Source organism: Panthera onca, chromosome A1 (assembly GCF_046562875.1).
Source record: "Panthera onca isolate mPanOnc1 chromosome A1, mPanOnc1 haplotype 2, whole genome shotgun sequence".
Lineage (NCBI taxonomy): Eukaryota > Metazoa > Chordata > Mammalia > Carnivora > Felidae > Panthera > Panthera onca.
In genome coordinates, this window is record NC_138339.1 from 106,736,968 (window position 1) to 106,751,106 (window position 14,139).

Consider the following 14,139-nt stretch of genomic DNA (forward strand, 5'->3'; position numbering starts at 1 on the left):
AGACATAATAGTCTTTAATATATATGCACCTAACAACATCATCACAGTGTATGAGGCAAAAACTGATAGAACTGCAAAAAGAAATAGATCATGACCCGAGCTGAAACCAAGAGTCAGACGCTTCACCGACTTAGCCACACAGGCGCCTTCAGAAAAAAATTTTAACAAAAGAACAAAGATTACCTATTTTATAAAGAAAGAAATAAATATAACAAAATTCACATAATTTAAAAATATGATAGTGTCTGGGAAGAGCCCCAGTCTTACATTAGAGGCAAGGAATTAACTTCTTACACCTCCATAAGTGCTGAAAGTACATGTGATTAAATGTATTAGAGCAAAACAGTTTATTACAGCACTGCAAACAAGAGCATCAGCATTGTTGTACTGGATTTCTTTATCTCCAAGTCCCACAGAGCAATGTCATGGAGCTGGGTGGAGACTACACCTGCAGTGAGTTTTGCCATAGCTGAGAAGACCAGGAGGAGAATGCTGAGCGTCGTCTGTTGCAAGCCGCAAACAAGGCAGACCTCAATGGAGAGCAAGTACTTAAAGCATTGTCACATTGTGATTACCTTGACATAGTTAGTTGCCAATATGACCAGTTCAGAAAGTACTTAATGCCAAAAGATGGGTAGTTTTGTGGTCAGCAAGAGCGTGCAAGAATCATCGATCATGTCCTTGGGAGGACTATCTTTCCTAATACAGATAAGAGACCAAACATAGTAGTCCTAACAGTGAGAATCTCCTTGACTCACAAAGCAGAATTCAACTGCAGTATATAGGAAACATACCTAAAACAAAATAATTCAGAAGGGCTAAGCATAAAGGAATGGAAAAAGGTCTATAAAGCGTAGAGAGACTTTTGGCCCATTTTGAAATTGGATTGTCTTTCATCCTACTGCGTTTTGAGAGTTTTTATGTATTCTGGAAACAAGTCCTTTATCAGGTACATAATTTACAAGTATTACACAGGCTCCTGGGTGAGAAAAACAGCAATAGTAGAAACACTGGTGAAATCTGAGTAAAGTCTACAATTTGGTTAATAGTATTATACCAGCAGTAGTTTCCTGGGTTCAGTAATTTTAATGCAGTTATATAAGATGTTAACCTGAGGGAAGCCAGATGAGAGATATATGGGAAATCTCTGTACTATTTTTGCAACTTTAAAATCAGTTTAAAAAGCTAAAAAAATAAGGCTTCAAAGTGATAAGAATGAGTTCTCACATTAGTATACTCTTTATTTTAACATGTGACATTGATAAAATTTAGAAGAAAACAAGGAAAAATAGGAAGACTTAAAAACTAGATAAACATTGGAAGATCAGTAATCAGAAGAGAAATAGCTGTGAGTGGAAATGACTCTGTGTTTAGAAGCAACTTAGTGAATATGAGATTTTGGTTCTTTCTTGGAAATGAATATTAAAACTTCTCCATATGAGAAGGAGGACTAGAATCAAGGTCTCATTAAAGCTAAGGGCTTGAGTGAGTCTCTTCACAGTCAAAACATTGTGAAAGGAGATCTAAAACAAAAACTACTAAAGATTATAAAGCTGTGAGTGTGAGAAAGTGAAAGTGGCAACGATGCAAAGATACAGCTTTATGGCCAGGAAGTAAGTGGGGATATTTAAATACCCAGTGTTGCTTGGATAGGTGTAATAGCCAGTCTCCAAGATAAATGATCCTCCTCTGCTGGTATTCATGTCCTTGGGTGGCCCCACCTCCACATATTGTGTCAGTGTTGGTCTCTGTGACCAATAGAATATGGCAAAGAGACAGTGTGCAGCTTCAAAGGCTAGATCATAAAAGACATTGCCTCTTCTATCTTGATCTCATTTGGATTGCCAAGTTCTTGAAGAAGCTTGACATCATGATATGAGAACACTCAAATAGCTTGTGTTGAGGCTCATAGGAGCAGAAACTGAGGTCTTCTGCGAACAAAGCATCACTCTGTCTCAGTTGTGTAAGTAAACCATTTTCAGCTTTCAGATATCTAACCCTGGCCAAAATCTTGACAGCCTCCTCATGAGAGACCCTGAGCCAGAACTCTTCAGCTAAGCTGTTTCTGAATTTCTGAAACACTGAAACTATCAAAAAAATAAATGGTTATTGTTTTAAGCCGTTAACTTTTGGATTATTTTATTATATAGTAATAAATAATTTTATCATGGAGATGCTAAAACACCATAATAACTGCTTATGGACTTGGGGATGGGAGAGACTAAAGCAATTTTAAAACTCCTAGGTAAAAGGGGGTCAAAGTAGAGGGTGAGGAAAAGAATAAAAATGACAAACCATAAACATAACAGTTTTCCTAGTAAAATGACCAAACAAAAATGTTAAATAAATGAAGGAATTTAATGCAAAGAGCCAGAGCAACAGATTTTGTTTTTTGTGTCTTCCTACTTTCTAAGGGAACTAAATTTTGTTTGGGTAATCCACTCTTGTCTACAGAGCCATGTATTTAGCTAAACCAAACATGGTTGTCTGTATCCCCTTCTTAGTGATTTATTTAAGAATACATTTGGTGCAATATTGACTTAATATATATGTCTTCTGAGGAACTTTTGGGATATATATATATATATATATATATATATATATATATATATATATTTTTTTTTTTTTTTTTTTTTTTTTTTTTTTTTACTGATTAAAAAAATATACAGGAGGAGATGACTTCTTCTGGTGGATGTTACTGGGTCCGCATGGAACATCTGGAACTGTTTAGCCATTTTGTAACCATAAGTAGAGCTGCCATGGACAAATCTGGCGTATTTAGTATGGCAGAGTCACAAAAGAGAAAGAACAAATTCTGATAATGTTATTGAGCCAGTGAATTAGTTGACCCTAGAGGTGCTTTGCTAGGGAACATGATATATAAGATAATAAATTCTCCTTCTGGTTTAAGTAAGTTGAGACAGATTTTTTATGTTACTTGAAACTGAAGGTATCCTAGCTAGTAGCAACATCCAACAATGAAACATTGACTCTCAGTGAAACTAATTTTATGGAACAATCTGATGAAGACTTTAAAATGTGTATTTTGAGGTTGTTTGAGAAATTTTTCATCTAAAAAAAGCTAGAAATTATAACACAAAAATAGGAACAAATGAAAGAACATTTGGCTATGAAAAGGAATTAATTACAAAGTCCCATACCTGATTAATATAATTTAAATATAATTCTATAACTGAGATAAACTCTTAACTGGATTGAGTCAGATTGATTTAATAAATTGAAAGATAATTTGAAGAATTAATCCATAAAGATAAAAAGATAAAAATTATGAAGAGCAAATAAGAGATATAGAGGACAAACTGAGGAACTCCACCAACATAAACCTTCTTAAAGAATAGAGAGAATGCTGAATACGTAATATTTGAGTACATAATAGCTGAAAAATCTTCAGTATGCAGAACAACAGAAGCGCTCAGAAAAAGATGCTCACTGAATTCTGTGCAAGATAAATAGAGGTAAAACCACAGCATGAAATCGTTTGCAAAACATCAAGGAGAAAGAGAATACTAAAGGTACTAAAGAGAAAAGATAGTTTAGTAAGATAGAAATAGCAATCATATCTTTCATCTGCAACAACAGATGGTGAGGCTGAGGGGGGTAAAAAGGTCATCAGCCTAGAATTCCCTAACAAGCTAAACTATTATTCAAGAATGAGGAAAAAACAAATTTTCTGACATAAAAACTAAAAACCTTTCCTACTGCATACTCTCCCTAAAAAAACTCGTAGCAGATATACTTCAAGAAGAGAAGTTAACTTCGGAGGATGGGGGATAAAAGAACCACATAACTTTATTTAATATCAGCTAATGAAAGGAAGACATGTAGAAAGAAATTGTTTCTGGAAAAGATGTTGCAAGGATTTCTACTTCAGAACATCTGGTTATTCAAACAATAAATACAACCTATGTCTAAAGGAAAAATCCCTACAAGGTACCAAGTTTGTATTAGCATGTTCATGGTGGGAAGAATAGCAGTTTTTCCACATTGTTACCATATACTATATACACATAAGTTGTGATGTATCTTTAGGAATCAGAAGTAAGGAATGAACTTTTGGTAGAAAGTTAATTTATGCAAAAATACTTAAGGTTTTTTGAAGACAGAGTTGGATTTCCCTCTTATTTTAGGGTGTAAAGTGTTCATTTTGACTGGAGCATGTATATGTTTTTTTTTTTTTTTAAGTTTATTTGTTTTGAGAGAAAGCAGAGAGAGAGAGAGAGTGAGAGCGGGGCATGGACACAGAATTCCAAGCAGCCTCCACACTGTTAGCAGAGAGCCCAGTGCAGGGCTCTAGCTCATGAACTGTGAGATCATGACCTGAGCCGAAACCAAGAGCCAGATGCTTAACCTACTGAGCCACCCAAGCACCCCCATGATATGTATTCTTATTGTTGAATGGCAGTAAGACAAAGGGATGTTTTTGCTTCAGGACAATTGCATGTTATAAAGAAACTATGTTTGCTTTTTTCAAAGAAAAAAAGTGAAGCAAGTAGTCAAAAATCTCTCTAAGAGCATACAAAGAGTCCTAAAAATCAAAGAAAGAAAGTTAAAATAGACTATCTTAGAATTAGGAATTTCTATCTACAAACTCTGTCTTCCTTTAAAGGGTTAGAAGGTAATCCATAGAATGGGGAAAGATATTTATACTATCTATATCCAACAAAGGACTTAAATCTGAAATATATACTGTACCCCCAAAATCAATAAATAGAAGACATTCATCCCAGTTAAAAATTATCCTGGTAAAAAAAGTTAACAGACACTTCACAATAGAGAATAAATATTTTGACAATGTTTTAACAATAAAGGAGATAGAATCTGAATCCATTCAGGCTCTGTAACAAAATACCATAAATTGGGTACTTATAAACAACAGAAATTCCTTTGGCACAGTTCTAGAGGCTGGAAATCTGCTATCAGGGTGCCAGCATGGTCAGGTGAGGGTCTTCTTTCTTGCTCCTAGTGCCTTCTCACTATGTCCCCACATGGTGGAAGGGGGAGGGATCTCTGTAAGGTCTCTTTTATAAGAACACTAATTCTATTTATGAGGATTCTACCCTCCTGACTTAAGCATCTCCCAAAAGTTCTACCTCCTAATATCATCACATTAGGCATTAGGATTTCAACTTGTGAATTTTGAGGGTGACACAAAGATTCAGACTATAGCAGAGAGGAACTCTAGTTTCCAGCTAAGATGAAATAGACACACTTCTCCCTGTTTCTCCCACTAAAGCCTGGCACATTATATGAAGAATACATGTTAAGAAAATTGAAAAGTGGACTGAAAAAAACATACTGGCTAGAGACTTGGTGAATTGTGGTTCCATTTGCTGCATGGAAAAGACAGACGAACATGTTTAATTCTGTTTATATCACAAGAAGTTTGTACTGCCTTATAAGACACAGCCAAGTAGACATTTAGCTCTCAGAGTCATTGGCGTATAGATGGTCTTTAAAGTCAAGGAAAAGCATACATTAATCAAAGGAAAAATCAGTTGATAAAGAATAGAATGGGTATCGGGACTGACTCCTGGGCATTTTACTATTTAGAAACTGGGAAAAGGAGGAGAAAGGACTATGCAGTCATACAAAAACTAGAAAACTACAGTATATCCAGAAGTTGGGAGTGATTGATTCAATTGAATGTTGCTGGGAGTTCAAGAACCACAAAACTGACCACCAGAATGGCAACATGGATGTCAGAAAAATCCTTAGGTGGACTTTACTGAATTCTCTATCATTTGAAGCTCTATCATTTATGTCACTAAATTATGTAGTGTACTGCATTTTCCCTTATCACACTTTCATATTGTTTCCCAATTTATGAATTTATTGAGGAAAGGAACCTTATATTTTGTTACTTCTTAGCCTTCTGCACAATGCTAAAGAGTGGCACTTATTAGCATATTGGGGATTTTATTTTTATCTCAGTAATATACTTTAGCTTCATCTTCTCTTTTTTGAATATTAGATATTGTATAGTATGGTTATAAACCATTGATTATACTCACTCTTTTCAATCTGTTTTTTTCTTTCTGCTGTTGCTCCCGTATGCTAATAAAAAAGTAAATAAGTAAATAATAAGTAGTTAAAGCTGTTTTGCCTCTGAAATTTCAGAAATTGCCAGATTAATTGTAATAACAAATAACAGTAATCTTTCTTTCTTTTTGTAAAATTGTGAATTATTCCCACAATACAGAGATTAAAATAATAGATAATAGAGATTCACATACACTCAATACATTGAATTAGCCGACATTAACATTTTATGACAATTCCAATTGTTTTATTTTTCAAATAAAATGTTGTAGATTTAGTTGATGCCACTTTGTGCTCCTTAATTTTGTTCTTTTCTTTCTCCCCCAGGTTCATTATGATGTTCAAGATACTCTATGTTCTTCCTATGAATGCTTTTGTAAGTCTGACATATATATTTGTTGTACTATTAAGTTTTTATAAATTGCACAATATTATGTACATCTTATCCCAATTTGGATCAACATACCCTATTGAAGCATTTCAACTTCCAGTTATATAATTTATTCATGTTGACATTTTTGTAGATTTAATTCAATTTAGTAATTCCAAGCAAGCATAAAATCAGAATTCATCTCATTTTTCTGAAAATACAAGCAAACAGTCTAATTTTAAGAAATGCCTTTGTTTTGGAGAGCTGGCTGGCTCAGTTGGTTGAACGTCTGACTCTTGATTTCAGCTCAGGTGATGATCTCACTATTTGTGAGATCAAGGCTGGAGTCGGGCTCTGCGCACACAGTGCAGAGCTTGCTTGTGATTCTTTCTCTCTCTGTCTCTCTCTCTCTCTGTCCCTCCCTGACTTGTGTGCATGTGCATGCCTGCACATGCTCTCTCTCTCTCTCAAAATACATAAATAAATAAACAAACTTAAAAAAAAAAAAAGAGGGGCACCTGGGTGGTTCAGTCAGTTAATCCGACTTTGGCTCAGGTCATGACCTCACAGTTCATGCTTTGAGCTCACATCCCTCTCTGTGCTGACAGCTGGGAGCATGGAGCCTGCTTCAAATTCTGTGTCTCCCTCTCTCTCTGCCTGTCCCTTGCTCACACTCTGTCTCTCTCTCAAAAATAATTAATAAACATTAAGAAAAACAAAGAAATTCCTTGGTTACTAAGTAAAAAAAATTAAATCTAATTTACATGCTAAGACATTAAAAATTGTAAGTTAAAAGTCTGTTCTTACCTCTAAAAGTTTCTCGGTCTCTATTCTTGGGCTCTCAAACTCTTCTGCCTTTGCTCCTATTTTTCAGTCTCTAAAATACATACATACATACATGGTGTGCATCCATCCATCTATCCATACATACATACAAATTACCTTCCTCTCTCAATTTTCTGTTTATTCCTTTTTTGGAATCGTGAGCTCCTGACCTGAGCCAAAACCAAGAGTCAGATGCTTAACTGACTGAGCTACCCAGGCTCCCCTAGACTTAACATTTTTCATCAATTTATATATGTATGTACTTTTCTGTGTGAATATTCTACTTCAGTAAAAAGTTTTTAAAAAAGAGACAAAAGAGATAGATTAACTTAATGTAATATGTGGATCCTGATTTCAATACAGCATTTTTAGGCGTTTATTTGCAGTTGAGGGAGATCATCTGATATTTGCTGAAATTAAGGAATTATTAATGTTTTAAGAGTAAGTGTGGTATAGTAGTGGTTATTTATTTTTTGTCCTTATATTTTAGAAGTACAACTTTATTTAGAAATATTTAATGGATGCAGTGAAATGTTATCTGGGATTGGCTTCAAGATAATCCAGTGGGATGGAGCAAGTAATGGGAAACAATTGGTCATGTGTTGACAGTTTTTAAAACTGGATTATGTACAATTTGGGGTTCATTATATATTGCTCTGCTTATATGTATGTTTGAATTTTCTGTAATGCAGTTAAAATGTACATACATATGGACACACATATAAAGTTAAACTGACACTTCATTGCTCATGCTAATAATTTTTCTCCCTTACTCATATTTTTCTTAGTCATTTGGAGGAGAAAAGGGATCTGTTGGAAATTTTTCATTACTCTTTTTAGACGCAGGATGGCACTGTTTGAATAAGTAATTAGCCAATGTCCACTTCTCAATGAATATGCTCCTTTCCTTTACAAGGTTGATACTTTTAGGGCAGTTTGTCTTAGTTAACAGCAAAAACTTTCCAGATAACTTGTAGAGATAATACTACTCACACATTAACTTTAGTTTCCTGTGCTGGCTGTATCTAATACCTATTTTTTTATTTTTAAGGTTTCGGTTCATAACTATTTAAAAGGTAGCTTCAGGCAAAAACAGCTCTGTGCCCACTCTTAGTTGAGAGCAAAAACTTTCCAGATAACTTCTAGAGATAATACTACTCACACCTTAACTTTAGTTTCCTGTGCTGGTTGTATCTAATACCAGTTTTTTGTTTTGTTTTTTGTTTTTATTAACGTTTAGGTTCACAACTATTTAAAAGTTAGTTTCATGCAAAAACAGCTCTGTGCCCACTCTTTTTATTTTTTGTGTTTACAATTATTGCTAGGAGATTAGTCATCCATGTATTTTAATGCAAATACATCTATCTATCAATCTTCTATCATCTATCTATCTCCATATGAATCCTCGTTATTTAAAACTGTCAATGCCAAGCACAGAATGTATTTCTACATTTTCAATGGCATTGAGCCAAATACTACTGATTAAGGTCAAGATGAGGACTATTGACTGTGGACAGATGCTTTCCCCTTTCAACCCTCAGAAAAAGAATGGAAATAACTGTATTCTTGGACGTTCTCAGTCTGATTCATGCCTTCTTTTAGCCAACTATTCATGTATTCACCAGAAGAATTACACCTACTACCTCCGGTGTAGGAAGAAAAAAAAATGTCAAATGAGCAATAATGTTAGCAGAAGCTTGAAACTTAAGAGCGGGTATTCAGAAAGGTCCTCCTCCCCACCCCCTTCCCTCCGGTCCAATTCCCCTTTCTGGTTCTGGCCATCGGAAATTGACTTGGCGGTAACTACCGACTGGAATTTCAAGGCGTCAATACCCCGCTCCCCCGCCCACCGCCCCCCCCCCCCCGCCCCGCCCGCCCGCCCCCTCCAGCCTCGGAAACTCTTAAACCTCTCCCTACCCTACACACTCAACCATAGAGACAGATAAATGATGCAGCAGATTACACCGCTGAAAGGCAGCATTTGTCCTGAGCTATTTTCACATTTTTTCCTGTTTCCGATTTGTGTGCCAGACTTTGTTTGCTTGCTTAGGACATGGAAAACATATTTGGGCATTTCCCCCACAGTTTAATGCCAGTGGCTTTCTCCCAGTAAATGAAAGTGAAAGTGCTACGTTGTAGTGGAGTTTTCTCCCTTAAAGTATGGACTGGCAGCTGGTGTGGAGGGTGGTGTGGGGGTGGGTGGGAGGGTGGGATTGGGAAGCTTGAAGAACCAGTTTTGAGGTTTTGTTTGTTTATCTTGAGATCGCAGCAGGGTTCCTGGTTTTTTTTCCCCCTTTTTTGGGGGGTCTGACTTTGGATTTATTTTCATTTGGGCAGTCACTGAGATTTCATTCAGTGTACCGACTTAAAAAAATACACTCCACTTGTAGCTTTCCCCGGTTGCACTTTAAAACACCATCCAGTCTCACCCTCATCTGGAAATAATGCAAACTTCTCTCTTTTCCCCCGCTCCCTCCTCCCCCACTTTTTTTTTTTTTTTTCTTCTTTTAAAGCCCCACATAACCTGAAGTCGGTAATCAGATGGAAAATGTGCTGGTCTTAGTTTACTTTAGTCCACTCTCCCTGTTGGTGGCAGTTTTACTTGTTGAGGTGTATTGAAAAAACAGGCATTTTATGCACATGTAGCTATTGAGCTTTGAAATCTGCCACTGATCTAAGTGTGCTGTAAGTTTCCTCAAAGACACTCATGTGCAACTTTTAATATTTTTGTTGTGTGCAGTTAAAAAAAAAAAATTCACAGAGAAGGCAACCAGAGAACTTAACAGTGACACTAATTCATCTAAAGTCATTCATCCTCTCCCTCCCCCTTCCTTTTTCCAAGAAACAACTAGTCACAAACCAGGCTAGAATTTCTTAAAAGAGGAGGAGGAAGAAAAAGAGGCGGAGTGGGGTAGGGGACTGAGTTTAGAAGGGCCAGAATTTCTCTCATTCACAGGGTGGAAAAGTTGACATTGTCTAAGCCCTTCTGAATGGCTGGTAGTTGGTTACCCCGATTGTACCTCTACCTCCCCTCCCCCTCCACGTGACGACCCAGGACACATGCGCACCCGACGCAGCCCGGCACATCTGCAGACTGACGTCAGTGTGCTCTGCCTCCGAGGAAAAGCTGCCAAAATTTTCTCCTGCTGCAATTCAAGTTGGCTGGGGGCCGGTAGTGAGATCTAGGGCTACTTCAACAAAACTTTGCTGCCCTTCCTGCTCCTCTTGTCTTCTTTTCTCTTGATACCTTTTGATGCTCTTCACATGTTATTTGCATAGCAAAGGCACTAAGCTGTCCAGGAAGAGAGGGCACCACTTCCACCCCCAATAAGCCTTTTTCCCCCCTTCCTTCCTTTCTTTTTTTCCTTTCCTTTTTTTGGAGGGGGGGTCGAGAGAGAAAGGGGGTTTGCAAAGGCAGCATCTCAGGATGATAGCCTGGATGTGTTGATGGCATCTCTTTTATTGCCAAATCGGAAAGTCCGTTCTCTAAAGCCCTGGTTAGCCAGACTATAGGGTTTTATTCTGGCTGCAGAATAAGTAACTGACTGCTGTGGCTTTGCAAAGGGGGGCAGAAAAAAAAAAAAAAAAAAAAAAAAAAGAAAGCAGAGAGAGTACGTGAGTCGTCCAGTGCAATCTCTATTGTTTGAAACTTACTTTTTATCAGAATTTGAAGATGAAAACGGTAAGGAAGACTTAACAATATTCAATGAAACCGTTTTTTTTTTTTAATTAAAACTTGTGCTTTGCTTGTCTTCCGAATAGCGCGTAGAAAACTTTTTCTGTGTGTGTGTGTGTGTATGTGTGTGTATGTGTGTGTGTGGTGTGTGTGTGTGTGTGTGTGTGTGTGTGTGTGTGTCTGTTTTTAATGGCAATGAGTGAGCTTGACTGAACTCATTTTACAGATAGAAATCTTTTTAACTCCAGACTAGTCGGGAGTTGGAGAATTCTGGGTCTTGCAAGTATTTTATGATGCCAAAAATACACGTTTATTGTATGGATAGACATGTTTTGTGAAATATGACTTGATTATGATGATCGTGGTCTTTTAACTAATCACCAAATAGTGATTTGGAAGTAATAATGATGTGTGTTTTAAACTGATTTCTAAGAAAAAACTTCTGCATTTTATAGTTTCATGTCAGTGTCTTAAGCAGTCAGACAAGTGCATATTTTATGCCTGGGCTCAGAGAGCAGAATTAATGTGCTAGCTATAGCCCCGATGCTCTAGGATATGTTAAGCTTTTAATAGGCTAATCAAAGAGATGGAAGCGTGTGTTTTTGATTTACTTTTGGCCACTTGGGACGTCGTGCTAGACTCATAATCCTCCGGAGCCTTGAATATCTGGGTATGTCTGTCTATATGGTATATGGGATCAAAGTTCAGGGATTTGGGGGATGCAGTTGGAGTGCTGGAGGGGTTTTTGGAAAGGTGCCTTTTGATAATGTGTACTACAATTCCTGTCTTTGGTAATTTCTTTCCTTGTTGTACTAGAGGCAAAGAGAGTGAAAAAGCGCACTGAGAAGGAACAAGAGAGTGAGTTTCTTACTCTTGTTTTTATTTGAGCTGCCGGTGCAACGCGTTTGGGCCAAATGCCAACTGTCTGGGTCACACGCGTTTTATCCAAATAGATTTAGCGCTGCTGTCTGGAAATGGGCTGCTGAATGTTAACTTTAGGATCAACTCAACCAGGGCAGCTCAGACTGTTACCCTCTGTCTGGGTGAAGTGGGATGGGGGTGCAGAATGGACAAGGAAAGGGGAAACAGAACCATTGCTAGGAACTTTTAAAAGGACAGTGGAGTGTGATTTTCAATATTTTCTTTTATATTCAAATTTCTTGTGCTGATTTTCTTTTTTTCCCTTTTTTTCTTTTTTCTTTTGTTTCTTTCTTTCTGTTTGTAGCTTATGTTGATTAGACCAAAATGTACGAATGACAGTTTTCTAAATTCATGACAGGGAAAGAAATGTAACATAAAACTGGTGTAGTTGAAGGAAATTGAGAAAATTAATTTTGGAAATAATTGTTTTCCTATGTTTCACCAAAGTGGTAACTACATTTCTGGTTTATATTAATTTCATGCTTAAAAATGATCATTGGTGTTTTGGATTTTTGTAGAATAGCATATAGAGGGAAATAACTTGATTTCAAACAAATCAAATTCATTCATCTGCCACAAATGGCAGCAAATGAAATCTCTCTTTGTGGTATTAATATTTTGGTGATACTCAAGGGGAAAAACCTCTAACCTCAAGACTTGAAATATTTTAATACTCTTCGTGTCTGGGCCACTATGTTTAAGATTAATTTCTACTCTTGTCTACTCTTACCACTTCCTCTTCATTTCCTTAGCAACCACTAGTAGCTACTAGTGGTTTAAGATGGACCTCTATGCCAAATCCTACCCTGTATATGAATTTTATGAGAAAGTAAAGACAGCTAACATATTAAGAAAGTTAATAGCACCTTCTTGGGGGAAGAAGAAAAGGTGGAAAAGGTGGATAGCTCTCTTGGCTCTACCAAAAGACACTTGATTATCAACATTTTGTAATAGCCTCAGAAGAAAAAGTGTTTCTATTTTTCAGGAGAAAAGTTATAATACAGATAATATATATTTAACTTTCCATCTGGAAAAAAACAGTTTGGGACTATATGTGATTTAGGGCTTGATTTTTGTAGAATGATGTTTTGTGTTTTTGCTTTTGGCGCATTTGCTTTTCTTGATAGGTAAGTTTTGAGTGTGTTTAATTATACTTTTGGAAACTAATCTCACAAAGTTTATAAATGATCTGGGAACCTTTGTACTTACAGCTTAGCAGTATCCTTGGCATTCAGTAGATGACACTAAATGTTTGTTGAGAGAATAAATGGCAGATGAGAAGTTAATTTTCACATATAAAAGTTAAATATGTGAAGGGAGCATAGTATTGTTGGTTCCTCTGTGAAGACCAAATCAGCCTTAAAATAAACAACCAGAGTTAAAATGGATGAAAGAAGTTGCGTAGGATGTTGTACATGTTCTTTAGCTCCATAATAATAGTTCATGAGAGGAAATTATTACCTTGGCTACTCCCAGATCCCCTGAGTAGGAAGCAAAGATGATAGAGGAAAAAGACAACTAAGTACCCTTCAACTAGGGAGACTACTAAAGGAGTCACTGTAGAGCAAGTTGTCTGATCTGATTTCTGCTTAGCTGGTATAGCTTTGATCTGTGGAAGCAGGTAAGTAATCCCTTAACTTTATTGGCTGGTACATTTGTGTTAGGGAAAAGAACATATGTGAAATCAAAGTAAAACGGAAGTTTTCAAATTTAAAATATTTGTAAGCCCAGTTATCATGACCTAAATTCTTTATTATTTGCTCTAAAAGACAATACAATGGAATTGATTGATTTCTGTCATTATATTTAAGTATTCCACACATTGGTGGGAAAGAGGAACATGAAACTATATTTGAAGGAAGGCCTTTGAAAAGTGATGAGTCAGATAGGGAGGAGAGGGGGCTAATATTTATTTAGCCATTAAAGGGAAGTGTGTGGACAGTTTATATCATGTGTAATCTAATTTAATCTCTTCACAAGTCTTTGTAAAGTAGATACCATTATCATGGCTTTATTGATGAGGAAATAGATCCAGAGAGGTTAAGTAACTTGGAGTCAAGCCAGGACTCAAAGCCTTTGTGCTTTACACAACACAGTAACACTTCTCCTATATAATGTAAAGAGTTAATACATTATGATTTATGACAATTATGTAATATTTTAATGTTAGTGTGAATTTTGGAAACTATATTTGAAAAAGTCAGTGCTTATCCATATTTGTTTATAATATCCAGATTAACCTCTCCAGCAGGTGTCAGAAAGTAGGTTAACCATTCATTTTTATTGT

The 14,139-nt window shown here is 36.4% G+C and overlaps 1 protein-coding gene across 1 annotated transcript in view; it reads left to right on the forward strand.

The window, feature by feature from the left end:
• The window catches only part of CENPK (centromere protein K), a 58,382-nt gene that overhangs the window by 40,110 nt on the left and 4,133 nt on the right, over positions 1-14,139 (forward strand). Inside the window, exon 11 of the mRNA XM_060635682.2 lies at positions 6,388-6,436. Within this exon, the coding sequence (XP_060491665.1) occupies positions 6,388-6,436 (49 nt within the window). The remainder of the gene's footprint in view (positions 1-6,387; positions 6,437-14,139) is intronic.